Raw genomic sequence first — 22515 nt, 5'->3', positions numbered from 1 at the left:
TCAACTGCTAACTGTTCTTCTCTTTCTGAAATACTACTAAGTGTTTATAAATAATTTGTTTCTTATAGGCATTTAACAAAAACAACTTGATCCTTGAGGAAAGAAACAAATACTTCAACCCGCATCTTACTGGGAAGACCTATTCTAATGCCTACTTCACAGATCTCAATAACTATGATGAGTACTAATAACTCTTCCCAGTGGGAGCTTCCTGGAATTCCTCAGTACCTGTGCTCCATGACTGCCCATGTTTTGGAGAGTTCTGAGATGAGGTTTGGATCCATTTTTAAGTGCATTTCAAGCCACCTGTGTCCCATGGCTGCCGAAAATACACGTCCTTAAAAGCAACAATAATCTAAATATGGCATCGTGAAAAATCTGGTCTGCTATACTTGATCATTGTTGAGTGAACCGTGGTGGGAAGTTGTTTTTTATTGTATTGAGTCCATTTTTCTAACAAGTCCATTGTTTCCTTGAGCCTTTGAATCAATGCACTGCTCCCCTTCTCCACCGGAAGGAGTCTTTAGAAACACGAACGTCATCTTGCTCTTGAGCGTGAATCTCATGATGTTTGAATTCAAGAAAATAGGCACTTTATCTGAGAAACCTCTCCCTCCACCAGCAGTGCACGGGTCCATCGGATTTGGTACGACGAAGACTGTGGGTGGGACCATACAGTCATTCCCCCTTGAGATTTCCTTTCTTCCCAAATCTGAATGATGCTTTGGGATTCTTGGGAGTGATCATCGTGTGTTTGGATTCGGGAGGATCCTTATCAAGGAAGCGTGGGACTCCAATTTCACCTGCACCTGCATAAGTGAAGAAAAGTGACATGATACGCGCCCCCCTGGGTCTAGAAACCATTGCCGTGTTAACGCCGGGCCGTGAGCATGGAGAGCAAAGGCTCTGTCACGACAGAAGAGAAGGTTTTCTGCAGGTTGCTAGAAAGTAGCCTTATTGGGATTTGGGGATATTACAGGGGACACCCCACCGTCTTCATGGTCTGGGAGCCCACCTGTCCCCAGTAGCATCCTGAAGAGCCAGTCTGTAACATAACCACTTACTTAGCATTTACATAGACTCACATCTCCTTTCTCCTTGCAAAGAAAAATCCCCAACACCCAGGACGTCCACTGAGACCAAGTATCTAAAGTACTAACATTCGAGTAGGAACCAAGTTTATCTTTCTTCTTCCCGGTAGAAGCCCAGGTCAGCCATCAGCCCCTACCCAGAGCATTACTGATGTGTAAAGGTGGCTTCCTGTGGACCGTTGCTGTACATACAGAAGTGGTCCCCGGGGTCCTCACTGTCATTTGCTGCGTCCAGTTCTGGAGAGGGGGTGATGCTCAGCTCTGGTGCCTTCCGTTTCCTATCTCAGTGTTGCCTTCCCGCCCACCCCCACCCCATCCCCCACCCCACCTCCCTGCTCCCAATGGCTGTCCTGGTGGCAACGGCATGTCCACCCGTACCACGTGAGAGGGAGGCCAGAGCACCTGGAAAGAAGCCTCGAGATAGTTCCACAACTCTGAGCATTGATCATTGATCAGCCATTGATCAGAGCGAGGGAGTGCTAAGGGGGCTCCAAAGAAGGGAAAGCAGGATCTGTTGCCAACAGCGGATACATAACTTACAGGCAGGGTTTGAAAGTGAAGAACAAGAGGGAAGATATTGACCCGATGACTGTTCATTGTGATCAGGGCCTGAGTGGACAGTGACACATCCTGGTATTGAAGTGACCCTTCAGGTCTGTGAGAAGGTGTCAGAAGAGCCCACCCAGTGTAAAGAAACGGCAGTGTCCGTGTTGAGAGACCCCTGTGTCTGGTAGCAAAGAGCACGGAGTTCAGGACGGAGCTCTGCCCTGGAGAGTAAACCCTCTCCTAACGTCGAGGTGGTAACGGAAGGCGACGCTGGCAGCCGTGGGGATTGCAGAGGCATGGTGCTCTGGGTCTCTCGGTGGGGGGATCAAGCCGAGTCCTCATACAAGGCAGTGTGCGACTGCCCTGTCCCCACCCAGTGTCCACGCCGAGGAGGTGGAACAGAGACAGATGGCTTTCTGGCGCTTCCTAGTGGGATTCTCATCGACTCCTGGGACGGGCCCGTTGCTTTCTTACGTGCCACACTGTAAGAGAAACGTTTGCCAGGAAACACGTTATAGCTGTTTTGCATTCACCCTACCCCCACTTCAGTTTTTTCTACACTTACAGGTAATTTTATTCCCACTAAGATTCTGCTGTTTCAGGAAGCAGTGCTGGCTGTGAGGGGAGTGTGGGGATGCTGTCTGTGGCCCCCCAGCCTCAGTCAGTGACTAGGAAACACTTGGTCCCAAAAAAGATTCACATGTTGTTGATGACATATCTCTGTGAGATAAATGTGCAGAAGGTTCTCTGCACAGGAATCCTCCCCACTACCCCCCCCCCCCAACACCACGCTCCATTCCATGGAAAACTATTTAGACTGGCCTTGCCCACCCTTCGCCTTGTTTAACAGATTATGAAACAGTTTAGAATAATTCTAGCTATATTCTAAGTATCATAACCACTGACAGGTAGCTTGCTTTTGTGTGACTACGGTCACGTATGCATCCAGCACCTCCATAATCCCCCACCAGACGTTCTTCACAGAGCAGCTCTTCTCTAAGTCAGAAGTTTGAAATTCCTGCTGAAATCTTGCTGGTCCTACTCATGTTTCTGAGTACCTTTATTCATTCTCTGTCTTTTTTCTTTCCTTCCTTCCACTTTCTTTTGCTCCTCTTCGCCTCTCCTCATCTATCTCTTTTCTCCTTTATCTCTCTCTCTCTCTCTCTCTCTCTCTCTCTCTCTCGTCCTTAGTTCACATGGCACAATTATACTCTAGAGTTTTAAGCTGTGCCTCTTTGCCATCGAACGGCAATGATTATGCATTGATTTCTAGGGTTATTTCTGGAGGTAGGTGGAGGTGGATTTTTCCCTAGGAAATTTGCTTTAGTTTCACACTTGAACCCATGCTGTGGTCCCTGTGTAGTGCGTGGTCCTATTTCTAGTTGAGGGATGATGAGCATTAACCCAGGGGACACAGTTTACAGGGAGAAGAACGTGTCCCCTGAGCATGGCACGCAGCCCGCCTGATCACTCTCTGCTGTGATGAGGCAGGCTTTGGTGGACCTGGGAGCTGGTCACCCCTAAACAGTATCACACCACTCTGGGCGCCACAAGGTGCTCTGGAAAGACTGGGTCATAAGACCCATCATATGGGTCAGAGACCTGTAGCCAGGGTTCCACTGGCTCCTACATGACACCAACAGAGAAGGAAGCCACCGCGTGAGGTCAGATGGGTCAGAGATTACAAAGAAGGGAGCCCAGTCATCCCAGTCCAAGCATGACCAATGACCCAAGTTGGAATCTGGGATCTCTCTGCACAGTTCCCGGGATCTGTGATCCATATTCCATAGTTCCAGGATCCCTGATCTTTATTTACAGTCTGGAGATCTGTGATCTATATATACAGTTCCAGGATCCATGATCTATATGCACAGTTCCCAGGATTCATGATCTATATAGAGAGTTCTGGAGATCCGTGACCTATGGACACAGTTCTGGGGAGGTTTATCTTTGGATTTTTCTGGGATCTACTGGATCAGTGGGTTGACATTTCAGCAGAGGGTGTCCCATTTCCTTACTCTCCCCTGGGTATCAAAACCATGGTGTTTCTCTTGGATTGATTGGTAGAATCGATGTACCAGATCCTCTTTGAAGCTATAGACAGAGCCTTATCCCAGGGAATCCTTTGTGCCCAGGGACCCTACTCACACATCTTAATATCTTCTGTCGACGTCAAAGGAGAGGCACTTTGTCCTGGGGTCACCCAACTCAGAGTATGTCATTTCTTTCTCTATTCATGAGCCTCTTTCCCCCTCCCCGCTCCTGCCCCATCCCCTCCTATTTTTGAAATAAACTGATTTTAAAACTCCTTTTCTCAAGTTCTAGTTCCAACTGGATTCCTTCTTATGTGAACCCCCTCAGTGCACACTGGTTGTTGTTGGGGTTGTACATGTTGGTGCTTCCTTGTAGCTTTTCCCTCATTTTTCAGGAGCATTTCGTGTGAAACCACTTGCAGCATTGACTCTTCACCATGTCATTGGCTTGGATCAGTCTCAGTTGTCCTTCCCACACCAGTGTTTCCTCGTGTAGGGCGAGTTGGTTGGGACGGCTCCCATGAATTCATCATTTTCTCTCCAAAGGGGGACCTGGGACACCTCCCTATAGATATCAGACACCAGTCTGGGTGCCAGGGAAGGAGTGTGTCTCAGAGCAGTGGTCCTCGTGGGGGCTGTGCCCCAGGTCTACTAAGCGAGAGATGACCAAGACTCGAACAACTCGTGTTAACTGTCTTCTCTCTCCAGTGAAACTAACTGAATTTCTCAGACATCCTTTCTTTGCTCAGCACCCCTTCCAGTATCTCCACTGTTTCGTGGTGATTTAGATGGACTCCGTTGTTGCCAAGTGTGGTGGTGTGCAGCAGTGACCCATGTTTACCAATTATGGGGCTCTAGAGGGTCACTCAGCCTCCTGCTTCTGGTCACTGGCCGTGAAATGGGGATTCCTCAGGCATCATCCACTCTGACCTGAGAAAAGCACAGAAGGGAATGGCAAATATTGCATATTGTGGTGCCACATTTAAAAAATATGGAAACCAGAGACCATTGTGGATTTTATTTATGCTTTTCTTCCCTATTGAAATCATTAGTAGTAATTGATTTAAATACCTTTATGAAATTGTGACCCAATAGATGATGTATTTTGCTAACCTGATGATACTCAGGAAATGTATGTTTTGCTTTAATCCTGCTTCTTTTCTCTTTTGAAAACTGAAATGTAATGGAACAAGATGTAATGTTGGATTACTGGCCAGCAATTCTAAAATAATTACCACATACTCCTTTTCAAATGAACTTGTATTAAAAATATGTTATGCGTATTTGGGGGAACAGATGGATGAAAGATTTTTCAGTTATCCTATATTGTATTATAAAAATGGACATTCCATGACAGAAGTATCAAAAACGGAAGACCTGTTCTTTTTCAAAAATAGAGCTCAGTCTTTGGAGAGTCATTGAAACAAAAATTCAGAGCCTGGCACAGAGTTAGCAGATCTAGTGAAAGCTGTCACACAGAGGGATTCCCAGAGATTGCATTAGGCCTCCTGTAGAAAGCAGTAAAACTGATTACTTATGACCCAGTCAGTACCTATTTTCATCTGACAGATATTTTACTTCATTGACATGATGGGGGCAGCTATTCAAGGATGCCTGATGACCTCCAAGGGGGAGAGGAAAGAAAAAATGCTATCTTTGTCAGTCCTTAGAGTAGCACACAGGGCAGTCAATCCAATTTATTCCATGTTTTCATATTCAGTCTGGACGCCCATGTTTTAACATCTAACATTTAACATTTAAAACCAATAGTTTTAACATGACTGTTCATCCTTAGTATTTTTGATTATGATGACAGTGCTGCAAATATTAGAGGAATGGTAGTTCAAATTCGAGATGAATACTAACCGGGAGCAAAGTCTGGACTCTGGAAAGATCCCAGCTCCCCTTCTGTCGTGTCATGAGAGAGCATTGTTGGCCACCCTCTGTGTGTGCCGTTTCTTCTGTAGTCAAGTTGCCAGTGCCTTGTTTGAGATGATAAGTATCATTTCATCTGGCTCTTGGTGGGTTGTGATTCCAAGCAGGAGACTGATTGGCTGTCCGTTGAGGAACATCATTCTCACCTGCCTCTTTTGAACTCAGGAATGAACACAAAAGCAGCGCACATCATTGTGGAAGTGAGTTTGACCCCCAGTGGGGAGGATGGCTGTGATGAAGGACTCAGTCTAGGGAAGCCAGTTTCCAGCATCCAGCCACCAACATAGCTATCATCTCATGTGTCCCCACAGATTCCCCAGAATCTGGTCTGTAGCGAGAATGTCATCGCGATGTCTGTAAGTGCTTCAGGGTTTTGTTATTGTCCTTCGATGGGCAAGTCTTGAATATCCTTTCGGGAGATCATGACAGGCCTCGGACGACAGACACAGGTCTGGGAGGGGAGTGAGAACCACCCCCTACATCCCCTTTTCTTCCTTTGAGTCGGTGTCAAGCAGTGTCACATGTTCGCAGAGCCCTCACTCTTCATTAAGAATGAGAGCATTAACCGGAGTTTCTTCCTACACTCATTGCTTTCCCCATATACCATGACTGTTGACCCAAATGGGCCTTGGATTCTGCATTTCTGGAAGAAAGCACAGTATGAACTTCAGTTCAAGTTCCCACATCTGTCACCCAAACTGCATCATCTTTCCCCCAAATGCACAAACATGGTCCAATATGTGATTCTTGAAATGTGTGGAGCAAAATTTGCCTGCTCATGCCACCTAATGTAATTTTTACAGCTGTTCCAAAATGTCATATGCCCTCTGTGTTAATTTGCTGTTGCTGTTTTGTGATACAAAATAAACTGATTTGCGATTGTTTCTTTTTTAATTTTAATTGAACCTTCCCCCAAACCCCAACTTCTCCAAAGTCTCATGATAGAAAGTTACTGGCCTTAAAATTAATTTTTAAAAGACTATATTTGAATCATCGTGGAGCTTCTTTCGAAGGAGATAGCATTGCTCTTTGAAGGAGAACATAGAGCTTGGTTGCCTGGTTGCCTTGGGATTGCTGTGTTTCTTCCCGGGACAGTGGACTTACCACACATGTTTTCAGTTCTTATATTTGATTTTCAAGACTTCCCTCAGAGCCTTGTTGGAAAGGTACAACACAATTTCCAGTAGTCTTCACTCTCTAGTGTTTTCTGTCATCTGCTCCGTGATCTCAGATGCTCCTTGGGAGTTGTCCAACTCTGCATCTGAGAACACCCTTTAGAGATGTCGTGCACTGACGGTTTGCAGTCAGCCGAGGACACCAGGGACAGCTGTCAGGGCAGCCAGCTCACTGCCTGTTGCAGTGCTTCCATCACAGAAGTTTGGAGAAGGCACAGGCCCGTGGGTGTGCTGGGCGTGGGGGAGCCCACCAGTTAGCAGAAGCCCACTCGTCCCTTTTCCAAACTCCAACTCCAAGAAGAACGCTCCTTTAAATGATAGTACAAGCAGCTCGGCTGTGGCTGCATTGAGATCGTGGTGCTCCCGCACTGTTCTTGGAGGTGCTCCTCTCTAGGCCCCAGGGCGCTCTTCGGCCTCTTCTTCAAAAAAAATCAAGAAATTCACAAAGAGCGAGCCGACGAACAGTGCAGCATCCTGCTCTCATAGCCACTCCCTCTCCACCATCTCTCCCTCTCTCTGCCAACCTTTTTTGGGATAAAATAAGAGAATTCTGATGATGTACAGAGTATAAATTGTATTATATTTTTTGTACTTATGTTTTATGTAAATAGTTGTCTCATTCTATTGTATGTGAGCAGTGAAATAAACCCTGTCATTTAGGAGACAGTTTGCTGGTTGCTTTCTTTCTGTGGCCCCCACATCTCCTGCATCCCCAGCTGTGCTGTGTCCGCCGACTGGAGGAGGACGAGGGTGTTCATCTCCAGCTGAGCGGGCAGATGAGTGAGACCCCTCCCGGACGACCCCTCACACGTCCTGCTCCTTCTTTGGTCCTGAGACCGCGTGACTGCTGCCAAACCCAGCTGCATGAAGATGCGGAGAGGCAGGGGCAGATTTTGAGAGGCAGCAGAGGACCTTGGCAGCTGTTTCCGTGACAGAAGGAAATGATGCCATGTTTGTCATCGTCTTTGGTTTGGGAGGAGTGGGGCTCAGATGCTGTTGCAGATTACTCACTCAGTTACAGCACACGCAGCTCTCAGCTGCATGCCACGCACGGGCTGTTCCTTGTTGCATAAGGCTCCATTTTTCCTTGGAAGAACTGGTTACTGTCTACCAGCAGGGGTGCGGTTCAAGAGACCTGGGCGGGGAAGGCCAGCCTGATGAGCTGAGAGCCACATCTTAGCTTCATGTTCCTTCAATTTAACTGCATATTTTTAAGTCTGTGAGTTTATATATGTGTATGCTCATACGCACATATATGTGTGTATGTATATGCCCTTATATATGGATATGGATGTATGATTTTTTTTATCGGCTAAACAAGCCTTTTAATGTGGAGGCCAGAATTTTTGTATATCATCAGACATATATAGCGAATTAAGCATAATTTAATTATTTTTAAATCCATCTAACACAGTACTGAGTTTTTCATCTACACGCACACAGAATACCCAGGTGAATGTACAGTTAAAGTCTTGCCTCCTAATGGACTTTAGACGTCCTCCAGCTCTGAGACCCAGAATACTTGGCTACAAGAATATGAGATCTGTTCCCGCCATTGGGTTCCGTGACAATCCAGGAAAAGGTGTGCTCATATGCACATTAGTACTATTCTGGAGAGTTGATTTTTTTAAATATCACTCAGAGCCAGAGACTGTACAGGAGTTAAAATTTTTGCTTTACATAGGGCCAGAGAGATAGTACAGTGGATGGAGTATTTGCCTTGCATGTGGCAGACCCGGGTTCAATCCCTGGCACCACATATGGTCCCTCAAGCCCTGCCAGAAGCAATCCCTGAATGCAGAGCCAAGAGCAAGTCCTGAGCACTGTTGGACGTGCACCCCCTCCAGAATTAAAGAAATGCCAACCTTGCATGTGAGCTGGAGCAATAGCACAGTGGGTAGGGTGTTTTCCTTGCAAGGAGCCAACCGGGTTCTATTCCTCCACCCATCTTGGAGAGCCCAGCAAGCTACCGAGAGTATCCCGCCCGCATGGCAGAGCCTGGCAAGCTCCCCGTGGCATATTCGATATGCCAAAAACAGTAGCAACAAGTCTCATGATGAAGACGTTACTGGTGCCCGCTCGAGCAAATCAATGACCAACGGGATGACAGTGATGACAGTGATACCTTGCATGTGACTTAACCTGACTCGATCTTTAGCACCTCATGGTCCCCGGTATAGGCACAGCCAGGAGCATCCCCTGGCCACCACTTAGCACCATCCAAACCCACCCTCTCCTCAAAAAGGCTGAGCACGTGCTTAGGAAGACCAGATTTGATTCCCAGCATGCTCTGATCTCCTGAGCACAGCCTAGAGCTGAGAGCACCCAAATAATGATTTACATAAATAATATCTTGCAGACCTCCTTCTAAAATCAAATTAAGGGTTTTGAAAGACAGTACAGTGTTTGGGCACTTGCCTCGTATGCAGCTAATTCAAGTTCCTTCCCGGGCACTCCCCATGGTCCCCTGAGCTCTGCCAGGTGTGGCACAAAAACAACACACAAATCCCATTTGAATTTTGAGTCTCCGTATTTATGAAATGTCAACATTTTAAAACATTTCATGAAAACCTCCATTTTCACATTAGTTTAGAGAGTGGGATGGATGTTGTACATTAATTTTCTTCCTCTTTGTCATTCATAGTGATGTGTTCTAACATTTCAATGTTTTCCTACAATGCTCATTTATCCAACTCCTTTTTGAATCCACTTCATTTGCTCTTAAAAAATAGACTCAAAATATGATTTAAAGTACCTTTCTGGATCTCTTTGAAGTGTGTCGTGTAAATTTCCATTTAAAGTGTCTCCTGGAGCTCAGAGAGTGAAAGCAGCAGAAATGATGGAGTGTCCTGACACAATAACTTGTAGATGTTTAAAGGGAGAGGAAATTGTCCTTAAAATAATATCTGAAACAGCAATATTTTTCTGGAATTATATTTGGTGTACTCCTTTAAATCAGATGTGATTTTGTTTATGAAATAAAATAGAAGTGGCTTTCTCTCCCTAACCTGTTGAATATCCACATCCCTTGGCTATTTTTGAGCCCGTGAGCTCTTCCTGCCATCACATTGCAGAACTGAAAGAGCAGGTGCATGCCCGAGGGGCACCTGCTGGTGTGCAGTGACACAGAGACCTTAAGACTGGGTACAGACTCATCTGTGGAATACAAAGTAACAGAGTGGGAGACTAGCACCCAAGAGCAGTAGAGATAAGGACCAGGAGGTCTTCCCCACAGCTTGGAGACTGGCCTCACATGCTGGGGAAAAGGCAGCTCAGATAGAGAAGGGAACACCAAGTAGAGGATGTCGGGAGGACCCATTCGGGTTGGAAGATGCGAGCTGAAAGTAGACCATAGGCCGAACATGAAGGCCACCCAATACCTCTGTCGCAAACTACAACACCCAACAGGAGAGAGAACAAAAGGGAATGTCCTGCCGCAGAGGCAGAGTGGGGTGGTGGGGGATGGGGTGGGGGTGGTGGGAGGGATACTGGGATCATTGGTGGAGGAGAATGGGCACTGGCGGAGGGATGGGTAAACAATCACTGAATAAAATGCAAACACGAAAGTTCATAAGTTTTTAACTGTACATCACAGTGATTCTCTAATAAAACATTTAAAAAATTAAAAAAAGACTGCAGAAACATACAGAATAAAGGAATAAATAAAAAATGAATGCATGATTAAATTATTCCAGGACAGCCCATGAAAGCTCTAAAAGTTTCTCTCTAGTTTGAAAATAATATTTTTGATATCACAATATAGTTATACTTGGTGTTTAGTTTTGTCCATTTTCTTTTTGATTTTAGGGCCACAAGTGGCTATGCTGAGGACTTACTCTTGGTTCTGTGCTCAGGGATCATTTGGACAGTACTCAGGTCATATGTGGTACCAAGGATTAAATCTAGGTCAACCACATTGAGAAGCATCCTACCCATTATACTATCAGTCCGGGCCCCGGTTTCTTTCCTTAATACCATTTTTATATACCCCCCCTCCCTGGACTCCGCGCCAAGCTGTTTTCACTCGGGGCGCCCCAGAGTGGGGCATGTGAGAACCCTTCCCCCACCCCAAGGGACGCAGCCAGGTCAGCTGACCTCCACTACCCAACCACCACCATGCTCCAGGCCACTTTCCAGACACATTATTAGACACTTCCTACCCATTTACCATAATTACACTATATTTGATGGAGTTCAGACAGTAGGCAACAAATCATAGAGAGTTTTATATATATATATACATATATACACACATATATATATATATATGTATACACACACACACCTCTCGGAGAGCCCGGCAAGCTACTGAGAGTATCCTGCCTGCATAGGCAGAGCCTGACAAGCTACCCATGGCATATTTGATATGCCAAAAAACGGTAACGATAGGTCTCATTCCCCTGACCCTGAAAGAGCTTCCAATCGTTGGGAAAGACAAGGAGAGACTTCTAAAAATCTCAGGCCTGGCCTGGGAGGAATAGATATGTTACTGGTGCCCACTCGAGTAAATCGATGAACAATGGATGACAGTGATACAGTGAGTATGATGTATAAAATTTGAGATGACAAAATAATATGGTTAATATTTTATATATTGTCACAATATAAGAATAATCGATGACAACAGAAAGCTTTACTGATTTGTAACAGTACTTGTGACATTAGTCAGGTATTTGGATGGCCTTTGCCAGAGAGCCAGCTGTCTGTTACAGTGGTGGCTTCCTGGCTCACCCTTAGAAAGTCAGAGTGAAGCCATCACACCATTCTCTTATTCTGGTTTTTTGTTTTTGTTTTTTAATTGAATCACCATGAGATAGTTGCAAAGCTTTCATGATTGGGTTTCAGTCATACAATGTTCCAATACCCATCCCTCCACCAGTGCACATTTCCCACCCTCAGTGTCCCCAGTTTCCCTTCTGCCACCCTCCCCACCCCCATAGCCTGCCTCGATGGCAGACGCTTTTCTTCTCTCTCTCTCCATCACTCCCTCCCTTTCTCTTATTCTCTCCCTCTTTCTCTCTCCCTCTCTGTCCCTCCCTCCTTCCCCCACTTTCTCTTTCTCTCTCTATTTCCCTTTTTTAGAGGCATTATGGTTTGCACTGGAGATAATGGAAGATTATTAGTATATATGTCCCTGTATGTACTTCCAGCACTCAGTTCTTGTCCAGAGTGATCTTCTCCAACCCTCATTGTCATAGTGGTCCCTTCTCTATCCTAACTGCTGCCCCCACCCCCTCCAAGTGTGGCAAGCTTCAACTATGGAACAGTCCTCCTGACCCTTGTTCCTACTGTCCTTTGGTATTAGTCTCCTACTGTTTTAATTTTTTTAATATCCCACCAATGAGTGCAGTCATTCCAAGTCTGTCCCTCTCCCTCTGACTCGTGTCCCTCAGCATGGTACTTTCCATGCCCATCCATGCATGAGCAGATCTCATGACTTCACCTTTCTGGTGGCTGTGCAGAGTTCCCTTGTGTAGGTGCATCCGTTTCTTTATCCAGCTATTCTCCGGTGCGCGGGGTATTCCTGGCTACTGTGCATAGTGCCGCAATGAACGTAGAAGTGCAGATGGTGCTTCTGCTGTGCGGCGATTTCCTTCCCAGCTTTGGGAAGCTTCCTGCGTGTTGGGCTGTGAGACGTGTGCTGTGTGGAGCCTCTCTGACTGTTTGGTCCTGGCTCTCCCTGACTTTCGGATTCCCTCTTGCCTTGTTGCTGCCACTGCCGTCCATCTGTCCACAGAGTCTCACCTGAGCCCGATCCTTAGTGGCGTTTCCTAACGGAAGCTTTCCAGGCCGAATCATTTCCTCCTGTCTCTACTTGACATGCGCTGTCGGTCAGTCCATAGGAGGGACGGTCTCTTGAGGTCGAGGCGCTTCTTGACAAGGCTGAACTGGAAGTCGAACCTGGAGCTGAGGGAAGATTCCTGACTGAGGACTCACCTGAGCCATTCAGGATTTCCTAAAGTGTCTCAGCCCTGTCAAGCCTGGGGCACCAGCAAGCTTCTCCCTTGTGGCAGTCAGCCTCCATTCTCAGTAGCACACAAAACTGAGTTTCTTCCCTTGAAGCTTCAGTCCCGGGAAGTCTCTCCCAGAGAATCTACTGTGCGCACAGGTCCTTTCCGGTCCTCTGCAGCTCTTATCAGAGCAGACTCAGCCACACTAGCCCCGTTAGACAGGAACGATGTTCTATGATCTTTTCTGACATCTTAAAGTAAGCGCCACCTAGGTATCACTGCCTGCTGGATGCATCCACAGTATGCTTTCCAGAAGATAAACTGAGCTTAGATTGATGGATAGTTTCTAATTTAATAGACATCAGTACTTCGGTTTCCTTAATGAGCTATAAACTTCACATGTTGGGTAAGAAATTGAACGAGGCTTCTTAATTTCATCCCAGAAGGAATCCATCAATGAAGAAATGATTGGACTTAACAGAGATGAAAAAATATCAGAGGTGTGTGCTGGGTCCAGTTAGAGTATGGATGTCCTTTCATGAATAAACTCTGAAATATAATCATCCAGTAATTGCTCTTCACCTGACAAAGGGCATCTGAGGATGTTGTTACTTGATTAGAAATTGAAACTGTAGTGATAAACTGACCAGTAAATAAAGAGCTCATTCTCCTTTTTTTATGAATAAGAGTCTACTGGATTGGTTAATCTTGACTACCAGAAGAAAATCAACTAAATTTTCACCTAGTAGATCTCAATATAAATGGAAAAATTGAGAATGTTGATTTTTTTCTTATGAAGCATGGTAGGTTTTGTTTTGTTTTGTTTTGTTTTGAAGTAAGATCATTTTATTGAAATTTATTTAGAGAGATGTGAGGGGAGAGAAGAGAAGTGTGTGTTCATGAGAGAACACAGTCTCATTCAGAGTTGAAATAGGTGAACAAAGAAACAGAGGAAGGCAAGAGATATACGTGTTGAAGGGAGAATACAGGTGAAGAGTAAGCCGAAGCAAGATGTTTTTATTGAATGAAATTTGCGTAGAAAGTCATGAGAGGAGAGAAAGAGGGGGATTTGTGTTCAATAGGGGCTCCTCCAAAATGGGAAAAAGTGGAAAGCAAGAAATACATGTTAAGGGAGGGCTGAAAGAGCGAGTGAGAATGTTGATTTGTATAAAATGAAAGTGCCACTGAAATTTGGAAACTGACATGGGATAGGAAACGTTATTTAGGCGCACAGCACTTTCTAGATTTGAAAGGCTTTTTCTGACTCACTCTTGGAACTAGGAGATGCAAAGACAGATTGTCTCTGCATAAAGAACCATATGGACTCAAAAGGCCTACGAGAGGCAAGAGAGTTGGTTGCATGACCAGCTCCAGGAGTGCAAAGGTGGACACTGTGAGGCCTTTGGGTTTGGCCCTCCAAATGGTGCTCCCATTCTCTGTTGACCTGCCTGAGGCAATGGCTTCAGAGTGGTCAGACCTCCTGAGAGACCGGAAGTGTTCATTCCAGCACGGGTGAAGGAAAGGTTCAAGGTTTCCTGAAGTCCTGCAGTTCTGTAGAGAACCAACAGGAGGGCAACTATGCATTGAGAAGTTATCACTGAGCTGGGAGCCACTAGGCCACTCCCCATCCATTCAGCCTCCACAAAAATCCCTAGACCTCCATGAGGCTAGCATACGGGGCACCTGGGAATTGTCTCTGTATCAGACTTGGCAAGAGAGTGTAGGTTGGACAAAGGAGGGTGTAATGTAGAAAAAGCAGCCAATGCTCAAAAAAACACCCCTCCGCACCTCTCTGAGTGGCTAACTGGCCTTAATAAACCCGGAGACTAATGAAACCAACTTGTACCTGCAAGTGTCTGGAAAAGTGGAGATGGAGACACACAAAGCTCAGCCTGATGTGAAAACAATTATTTTTGGTCTGTTCCTGCCGCTTTAGCTGCCCTAAACCAAATGCTAACTCTAGCCGCAGCACGGCTGTAATAGTGCCATGTCTCAAGGAGACGCGGGACCTGTGATGACAGTGCACTCAGGGACAGATGACCACACGTCCAGCATGCAGCGTCTTTATTCCAAATCATCAGTGGTTATATGCTTTTCACGACCAACAAAAAATAAAAATTCCTACTAATAACAACGCAATTATTCTATTACTGTAACTCACATAGTCCATCTCCTCCTTCATCATCAATCACGTACAACCACTGGTTGTACTTGTTAACTTCCCATAATGTGTCAAAGTGCCAACCTGGAGAAGAATAATGTGTTAAAAGTGTCAACCTGGGGGTGCAAGACCTGGGCTGTTACGGATCTGGGTGGCTCAAGGCGTTCCTCCCTCATGCTCAATTCCCAGACCTGAGTTCAGCCCGCGGTCACCACTGCAAGGGGCCCAGGTCATCTGCAGACATAGTAGGAGATGGTACTTGAATGGAATCAATAGGGCCGTGACCATGAGGCCCTGGCCATGTGAGATGAGTCCCTTTTGCTCTGCACACATGTCAAGCAAGTCCACATCGAACGGGGGCAGACGGCAGCCACCCAGAAGCCCGAGAGAGAACCCTCGGCACATGCTGGCTATGCCGGCTCCCTGACCATGGGCTCTGGGTACTACAACCATGAAAAATGTATGTTGGGCAACATGATTCTCTTCCAAGGTTCTTTCCTTCCTGTGCCCCCTGTGCTATGGTCATTCCTGAGTCGCTTGCCGTGGCCTCATGTGTGGCCTCCTTGGGGTATCCTGGGGCTCTCGGGGTGGGACGGGGGCTTGTATGACCCCGGATTAGAAATGCTGGTTTAAACTACCAGTAAGAAGCATCTTGTTGGGGCAGCCTGAACATTGGCCATTCTGGGGGGAAATGCTAGCCAGGAGTCCGCCAAAGGGTATCAGAGTCACGCAGATTCATAAAGGACTGCTATCTCAGAATCATGGACAGAGCATGAAGAAGGAGGCACTTGACCCCTTCCGTCAAGTTGACAGTGCTAAAGAGGAACCTAAGAATGAAGTCTATCACTCAGTGTGACTTTCTTCTAGGGAAGCACCTTGCACAAGAGAAGGGATCACCCACATACTGATGATCCTTTCACAAACCACTTTATCTCTGAGAGGAGTTCAGGCCATTGGCAAAGATCACTTTGTGGTAATAAAAAATTACTAAGCAGTTTATTTATAAGTATTCCCCAAAATACTGTCATAAATTATTTGAGCAGCTAAAATGTATATACATGCCTGTGATAGCTTTAAATATGATATAACTAATAAACCTGATCTATATCAGCTATACATATTATATATAATATATATGTATCATATATATGTGATTTATATACAAAAGGGACATTTGCCCAGGGTTCAATACCAACTCTGAACCCTGGATGGAGTGCCAGGGATCAATACCAGCTCCTTACACATTGTGCTCTCTCTCTGGCCCCTTCTAATATATTTTTAGACCTTTTAAGCTGCATGTTTGTTTATTAATCCCTATCTTTATAGAGGTCCTTATAGAAACCAAGGATCTCATGACAGAAGATGGGATTGTCCCCTTTATGAATGATGATTCCATGGTAACATCCTGGAGGTCACACAGCAAAGGCTGGATGTAGCTGAATCAAAGGTTTCCGTGACTCTTGGAACCCCTGAACTCTAAATGATCCTGACGCTTAAATCATCTGAGGTATTTTAAATGTCAGTCTAAGAACAGAAATGAGGAAGAAAGGGGGAGCTCTGACGAGAAAGTTCGGGTAGAGCTGGAATGCTGCGGGGGAGATGGCTTTTCCCGCACTGTCTGGGCAGGAGGTTGCTCGGGTCCACCAGAAACTTATAATAAAGTGCTGCTATGTGATAAAGCACCAACCAGCACCCCTGGGCCATCCCTGGGATGGGACGTGTACAGCCCAACAACTACAGCACAGTTGGGTGAAAAGGTGTGCGAGCTACAAATGGCCAAAAGGCACGTGAAAAAATGCTCCACATCGCTAGTCATCAGGGAGATGCAAATCAAAACAACAATGAGATACCATCTCACACCACAGAGACTGGCACACATTCAAAAGAACAAAAGCAACCAGTGCTGGCATGGATGTGGGGGAAAAGGGACGTTCATTCACTGTTGCTGGGAATGCCGACTGGTTCAGCCTTTCTGGAAAACAATATGGACAGTCCTTCAAAAACTAGAAATTGAGCTTCCATATGACCCCACATGATGACCTCTCAGTATCTGCATTGCTAACCATAATGTCCAAAAGTAGAGAGTATGGGGAATATTGTCTTCCATGGAGGCAGGGGGAGGGTGGGAAAGGGGGGAGATACTGGGAACATTTGTGGTGGGGAATGTGCACTGGTGGAGGGATGGGTGTTTGATCATTGTGTGATTGTAACTCAAACATGAAAGCCTGTAACTATATCTCACAATGATTCAATAAAATTTTTAAAAATTAAAAAATAATTTTTTAAAAAAGAAAAGGTGTGTGAGCACAGGGGAGGAGGAGAGAGGACGTGTGGAAGATGAAGGCCCCTTGGGTGGGTGGTGAGCTTTGGCTAAGGACAGGCTCTGAGACTGCCCCCTGAGCTGCCCACTGATGCCCAGTCTTTAACACTGATTGTGGGTGTGGGGTGAGTGCGCAGCGCTGAGAACAGAGCCAACCGTCTTCTTACCTCAGACCCCACCACTGCCGACTTCACAACATTCTTGAGGGTTTTTCAGGAAACCGGTTTCAGCCATGAATGAAATTGGAAGGGGACCTGGATAACAATAATCCAGTTGTTGAACTGTTCACAGCTGTGCGTTTGGGCCAGTGAAGGTCATGCTTCCAGAGAGGTGGAGGCTTCTAGGACCCTGTGGGGGGGACCCCCCTTCCTCCCCGCCCACATCCCCTGCTGGTTCTCACAGGGTTAATGGAAAGGAAAGGATTAGCAGCATGGAAACTGCAGAGAGGAAGGGATTTAGCGGGAAATCCGGGTGGGCTGCAGTGTTTCATCCCGACTTTCAGAACTGGGCATTGTCACTGTGCTTGTGGTGTTTACAAAATTTTGACAGCTTAAAGCATAAAGCAAGTTAACACAGGAAATTCACAGATGGATTCATTAGAGAGATTATGGTCCATTTTGTCTCGCTGGGGAAGAGATGGAGCCTGTCTGAGCTGTCTCTCTCCCTGTGTCCCTGGAGAGGAGCTGATGAACATGCCATGCACACACGCTTGGAGTGTGTCTCAGGACATAGAACACAGGTCCAGAAACCTTTGTGACATCTGTCTGAGCCGACCGTGCAGAGAGCCCTCCACAGATCTGTGACTCATCTCTCGTCTCCTTACCATGGGAGAGGGTGCCACTTGGGGTGGAGGTGGCGGGTCACTGTGGAGAAGGGACCGCTCTGTCAGCCCCTTCACTTTGTGATGGACAATGGAAAAGTCTCTGCATGAGCAGTTGACTGACCACTGCAGGGTCCAGTGACGGGCTGGGATGCTGTAAGCTGCACAGGCAGCACCTGTGGGTGCAGATAACAGGATCAGCACCGTGGGGAACAGGAGGAGATGGTCCACGTGAGGCTGCCACAAAGTTGCTGTGGTCACCAGCTCTTAAGCAAGCTTGTTCGTCCTTGTTCAGGCTCAGCCTGTTCAGTGTGGACCCCGCTGGGCCCGCCTGTGTGATAAAAGCTTGTCCTCTCTCCATCTGCCGCAGCGCTGATGGTTTCGGAGAGTGAGGAAATGCCACAATAATGACAAAGTTGGACAGCTGTGCCCACAACTCAGGAACCCCCGCTTTCTGGACATTTGTGGATTAATCGCAGCATGTCCGACAGATGCGTGGTGGCGCGGGAGTGTTGCTGGGAAGGTTCCCGTGGCTGGTGAGCTTTCGCTCGGTGACACAGGGAGATTTACTTGACAGAGGTCATGAAGAACAAGTTTAGAAATTTAAGGGGAAAACGAAGTGCTGAAGTGGATGCTGTAGGCAGGGGGGGTCCCTGCGAATGAGCTTTTGGGAAATAATAAAACTTGAGAATTGGGGCTGGAGCAATAGCACAGCGGGTAGGGCTTTTGCCTTGCATGCGGCTGACCCGGGTTCAATTCCCAGCATCCCATATGGTCCCCTGAGCACGGCCAGGGGTGGTTCCTGAGTGCAGAGCCAGCAGTAAAGCCTGTGCATTGCCAGGTGTGACCCCAAAAAAAGAAGCAATAAATAATTAAAACTTGAGAATTGCTCAGCGCTGAAGTAGCCCCAACACATGACAATCACAACCTACTGAAGTGTAAACCCTGACCTCTTTGGAGCTGCAGAAACTGAGGCACCTCTCAGGGAAGTGAGGACCACTCAGGAAAGGAGCGGCAACAGGAGACTCTACAGGCGGTGGTCAGGACAAAGGACCATCACGAGTCCCTGGCTTTCCTTGGGGGGACACACAGGAGAACTTTTAAATGCACAGAGAACTCCAAGCCAAGATGATTTGGATAATTTGCGCATAGCTTTCTCCCAAAACCCATTCTCTCTTTTTTCCTTCCAGAGAAGCCCGTGTTCTCTCTAGAACTTGCATTCCTCTCTTTTCTCACAGATCTCTCTCAGTAACTTCTTTCAATAAAAATGATCTTGCTTCACTATTTCGCCTCCTCCTGAAATTCTTTTCTGCAAGGGAAGGCATCCGACTCGGAACGCCTGTGTGACGGTTAGGAGGGACTGTCCTTTCCTGCAAAGAGCGATTCCTCCAGCCAGAGAGCCGCAGCCCCCTGAGGTCCTGGGGGTGGGGATCCTCTCACCAGACAAGCGGACTCTCGGCACAGCTTGACAGCTGTCCCATGAGGCTGGTGGGACGTGGCATCTGTGGCGCATAGGTGCTCTCCGCAGACTTCCCCGACCTGCACCAGTCATTTCCCTGCGTGGCCGAGGAGGGCCAGACTGGGAGATGGGAGTACTCTCTGCTCAGGCCACTGCCTTCACTGTACCTCCCGAGACTTCCCGGGTCACTCTGCAACACGGAGAAGGAGAACGAGCCAGCAAGAGTGCAAGACAGACTCCTCAATAGGGCACTTCTGCACGGCCTGTACAGTTCTCGGGTCCTGTGCCAGGCGGGTCTCCGCAGTGATGGAGGCAGGGGCTGGGGGGCTGGGGGGGGTCTTTCAGTTTGGCATCTCTCTGTCCTTTTGTAAGGTAAATTGGGGAGAAAAATATTAGAATCCCAAAAGATTTTGGTTTCCTATCTGGCTAATGCAAGGAACCGCATCCAACCCAGGAAAACCTCCTGTACTGATTATCCATAAGTGACAAGGGGTCATAAAAAATAAAAGTAATAACACTAACATATGGAGAACAGGGCTTTATTATCTTCAGTTCAGAAATAACACATATTTTAGGAAATAAAATTTTTAGGAAATAAAGTTGCCAAGGTCATTCATTGGAGAAAGGATAGTGATTTCCCAAGGTGATTCAGGGAACAGTGGAATACAGCTGTGTAGAAAAATAAGTTACAATAATTACATTATACTTCATATAGCCATTAATTAATACAAAATATACCAGACCCAAAGGCAAGGGCTAAGGCTATAAAACCTTTAAACCAAAATCTCCTGTGATCTTTGGTTAGGCAAAGATTTATTGGGGCATTAAAAGTACAACCTATAAAGAAAAAATATGCAAAAATATACTTTTAAAAATGTGCTCAGGCCGGGATGATATTGGTGCACGTTCTGCCGAGATGCAACCCGGGTGGCCACATGTTTGTCTGTGTGGCCGCTCTGCTGCTGATGACCACAATCCGGAGGCCAGCTAGACTACTTTGGTACCAGCATCTGCTTCCACCAACGTCTCTAGACTGTGAACTAAGCCAGAGCCCCATGCCAGCCGAGGAGGAGAAAGATCTTTCTTGGTTTGCTTTCCCCTGCTGGGGGAAAGTGGCATGGTGTCCACCATATTATGAGGACTTTTAAGCAGGTATAAACTTGGTGGCTCGGGAAGCAAAAGAGAGAGAGAGAGAGAGAGAGAGAGAGAGAGAGAGAGAGAGAGAGAGAGAGAGAGAGAGAGAGAGAGAGAGAGAGAGAGAGAGGTTGGAACTTAAAACAGCGGGACACGTGTGGGCAGTCTCGGGCCGGGGTGGTATCGGTGTGCGCTCTGCCGAGATGCGACCCAGGTGGCCACATGTTTGTCTGTGTGACCACTCTGCCGCTGATGACCATGAATGATCCGGAGGCCAGCTAGACTACTTTGGTACCAGCAACTGCTTCCCCCAGTGTCTCTAGACTGTGAACTAAGCCAGAGCCCCATGCTGCCCCAGGAAGGGAAAGGATGCAATTTCTAACATAAATCTCACTGGACTTAACTACTAAAGTACTAAAATGCAGAAATCTTAAACCTTCATATCTCTTCTCAGCAATGGAAAACTAACTATCAAATGCTTCCTTGGCAACAGGGCTGTTTTTTTTTTTTTGAGGGGAAACTCCAACAACAATAGTGAATATTGTGTTGAAATATGGAATGTAATCAAGGTAAAGAGAAAATGAAGCAAAATTTACCAGCTACACAGGCGGGGGTAGGGGGTAGGGGGGTGGGAGGTATACTGGGGTTTTTGGTGGTGGAATATGGGCACTGGTGAAGGGACGGGTGTTCGAGCAGTGTATAACTGAGACATAAGCCTGGAAACTGTAACTTTCCACATGGTGATTTAATAAATAAATAAATTTTTAAAAATAGAAACAAATAAAAATGTATGACATTGCCAGGGTAAACAGGGGGTTAGGTGGACTGGTCAATGGTTGGAATCTATCACAGGTGTGTGGGGTGCAGTGGGTAGGTAAAATAGAGAAGGGACCAGTAAGACAATAATAGCTGAGAATGGTCATGCTGGACAGGATCTGAGGGTTAAAAGTAAGTAAAGGGTTTTTCTTGATAACCTTTCAGTGAGAGAGAGAGAGAGAGAGAGAGAGAGAGAGAGAGAGAGAGAGAAGAAAGTGCCTGCCATAGAGGCAGGCAGGGGGTGGGTGGTGGGGGTGACCGGAGGGAATCTGGGGACACTGGTGCTGGGAAATATATACTGGTGGAGTAATGGGTGTTGGAACACTATGACTGAAATCCAATCATGAACAGCTTTGCAAGGGTCTATCTCACAGTGATTCAATAAAAAAGTTTAAAAAAGTGTAAGGCATATACCATTCAAAAGACACTATTAAGAAAATGAAAAAGAAAGGCACATTCTGGGAGAAAACATTTGCAAAACAAATTAGACCCATGGTTTAAACATGTCCTTCCCCAAAGAAGAGACAGAGGTAAATACGTGCCTCAGAAAGCAGGTGGCAGCTCAGTCTTTAGAGGAAGACAGAGATAGTGCAACAGGTAAGGCCCTTTCCGTGCAAACAGACAACTTGAGTTCAATCCCCAGAACTGCATATGGCTCCCCAAGTCTCGCCAGGAGGGACTCCTGTCTGCAGAGGCAGGAGTGAGCCCCGCGCACAGCCCAGTGTGGGCCGAAACAGAAACAAAAAGAACTGAGTAGTCTCCCACTAAAGTAAACAGATCAGTTTCCCTATAAATTCTCTATCAACGAAAAATTTGACTTCATGTTGAGAATATTGTGAGCTGTTCAACTATGAACAGAGGGCAATTATGCTTTTGAGTCAGTGATCTTATGAAGCAACATGTGAGGGTTTGGGAATCAGGGAACTCTTACACAGTTGATAGAAATGTAAACTAGTGCACCCTTTAGATGGAGAGTAGTACAGACATTCTGAAAAAAAAAAAAACTAAACTAAAATTACCCAAGGGCAGCTTAAAGTGTTGTTTTGAAGCAAAATAACATCCTATTTATACAAA

At 46.3% G+C, this 22515-nt stretch overlaps 1 protein-coding gene across 1 annotated transcript in view; it reads left to right on the top strand.

Annotated features, from left to right (window-relative positions):
• The window catches only part of SEMA5A (semaphorin 5A), a 446471-nt gene extending 439029 nt beyond the window's left edge, over positions 1–7442 (top strand). The window contains exon 23 of the mRNA XM_055132169.1: positions 69–7442. Coding sequence (XP_054988144.1) covers positions 69–188 — 120 coding nt within the window. The 3' untranslated portion in view covers positions 189–7442. The remainder of the gene's footprint in view (positions 1–68) is intronic.
• Positions 7443–22515: the final 15073 nt, after the last annotated feature.

Source organism: Sorex araneus, chromosome 1 (assembly GCF_027595985.1).
Source record: "Sorex araneus isolate mSorAra2 chromosome 1, mSorAra2.pri, whole genome shotgun sequence".
NCBI classification, from domain to species: domain Eukaryota; kingdom Metazoa; phylum Chordata; class Mammalia; order Eulipotyphla; family Soricidae; genus Sorex; species Sorex araneus.
The sequence above is the reverse complement of the archived record's forward strand: the minus strand, read 5'-3'. Positions and strand labels throughout refer to the sequence as shown.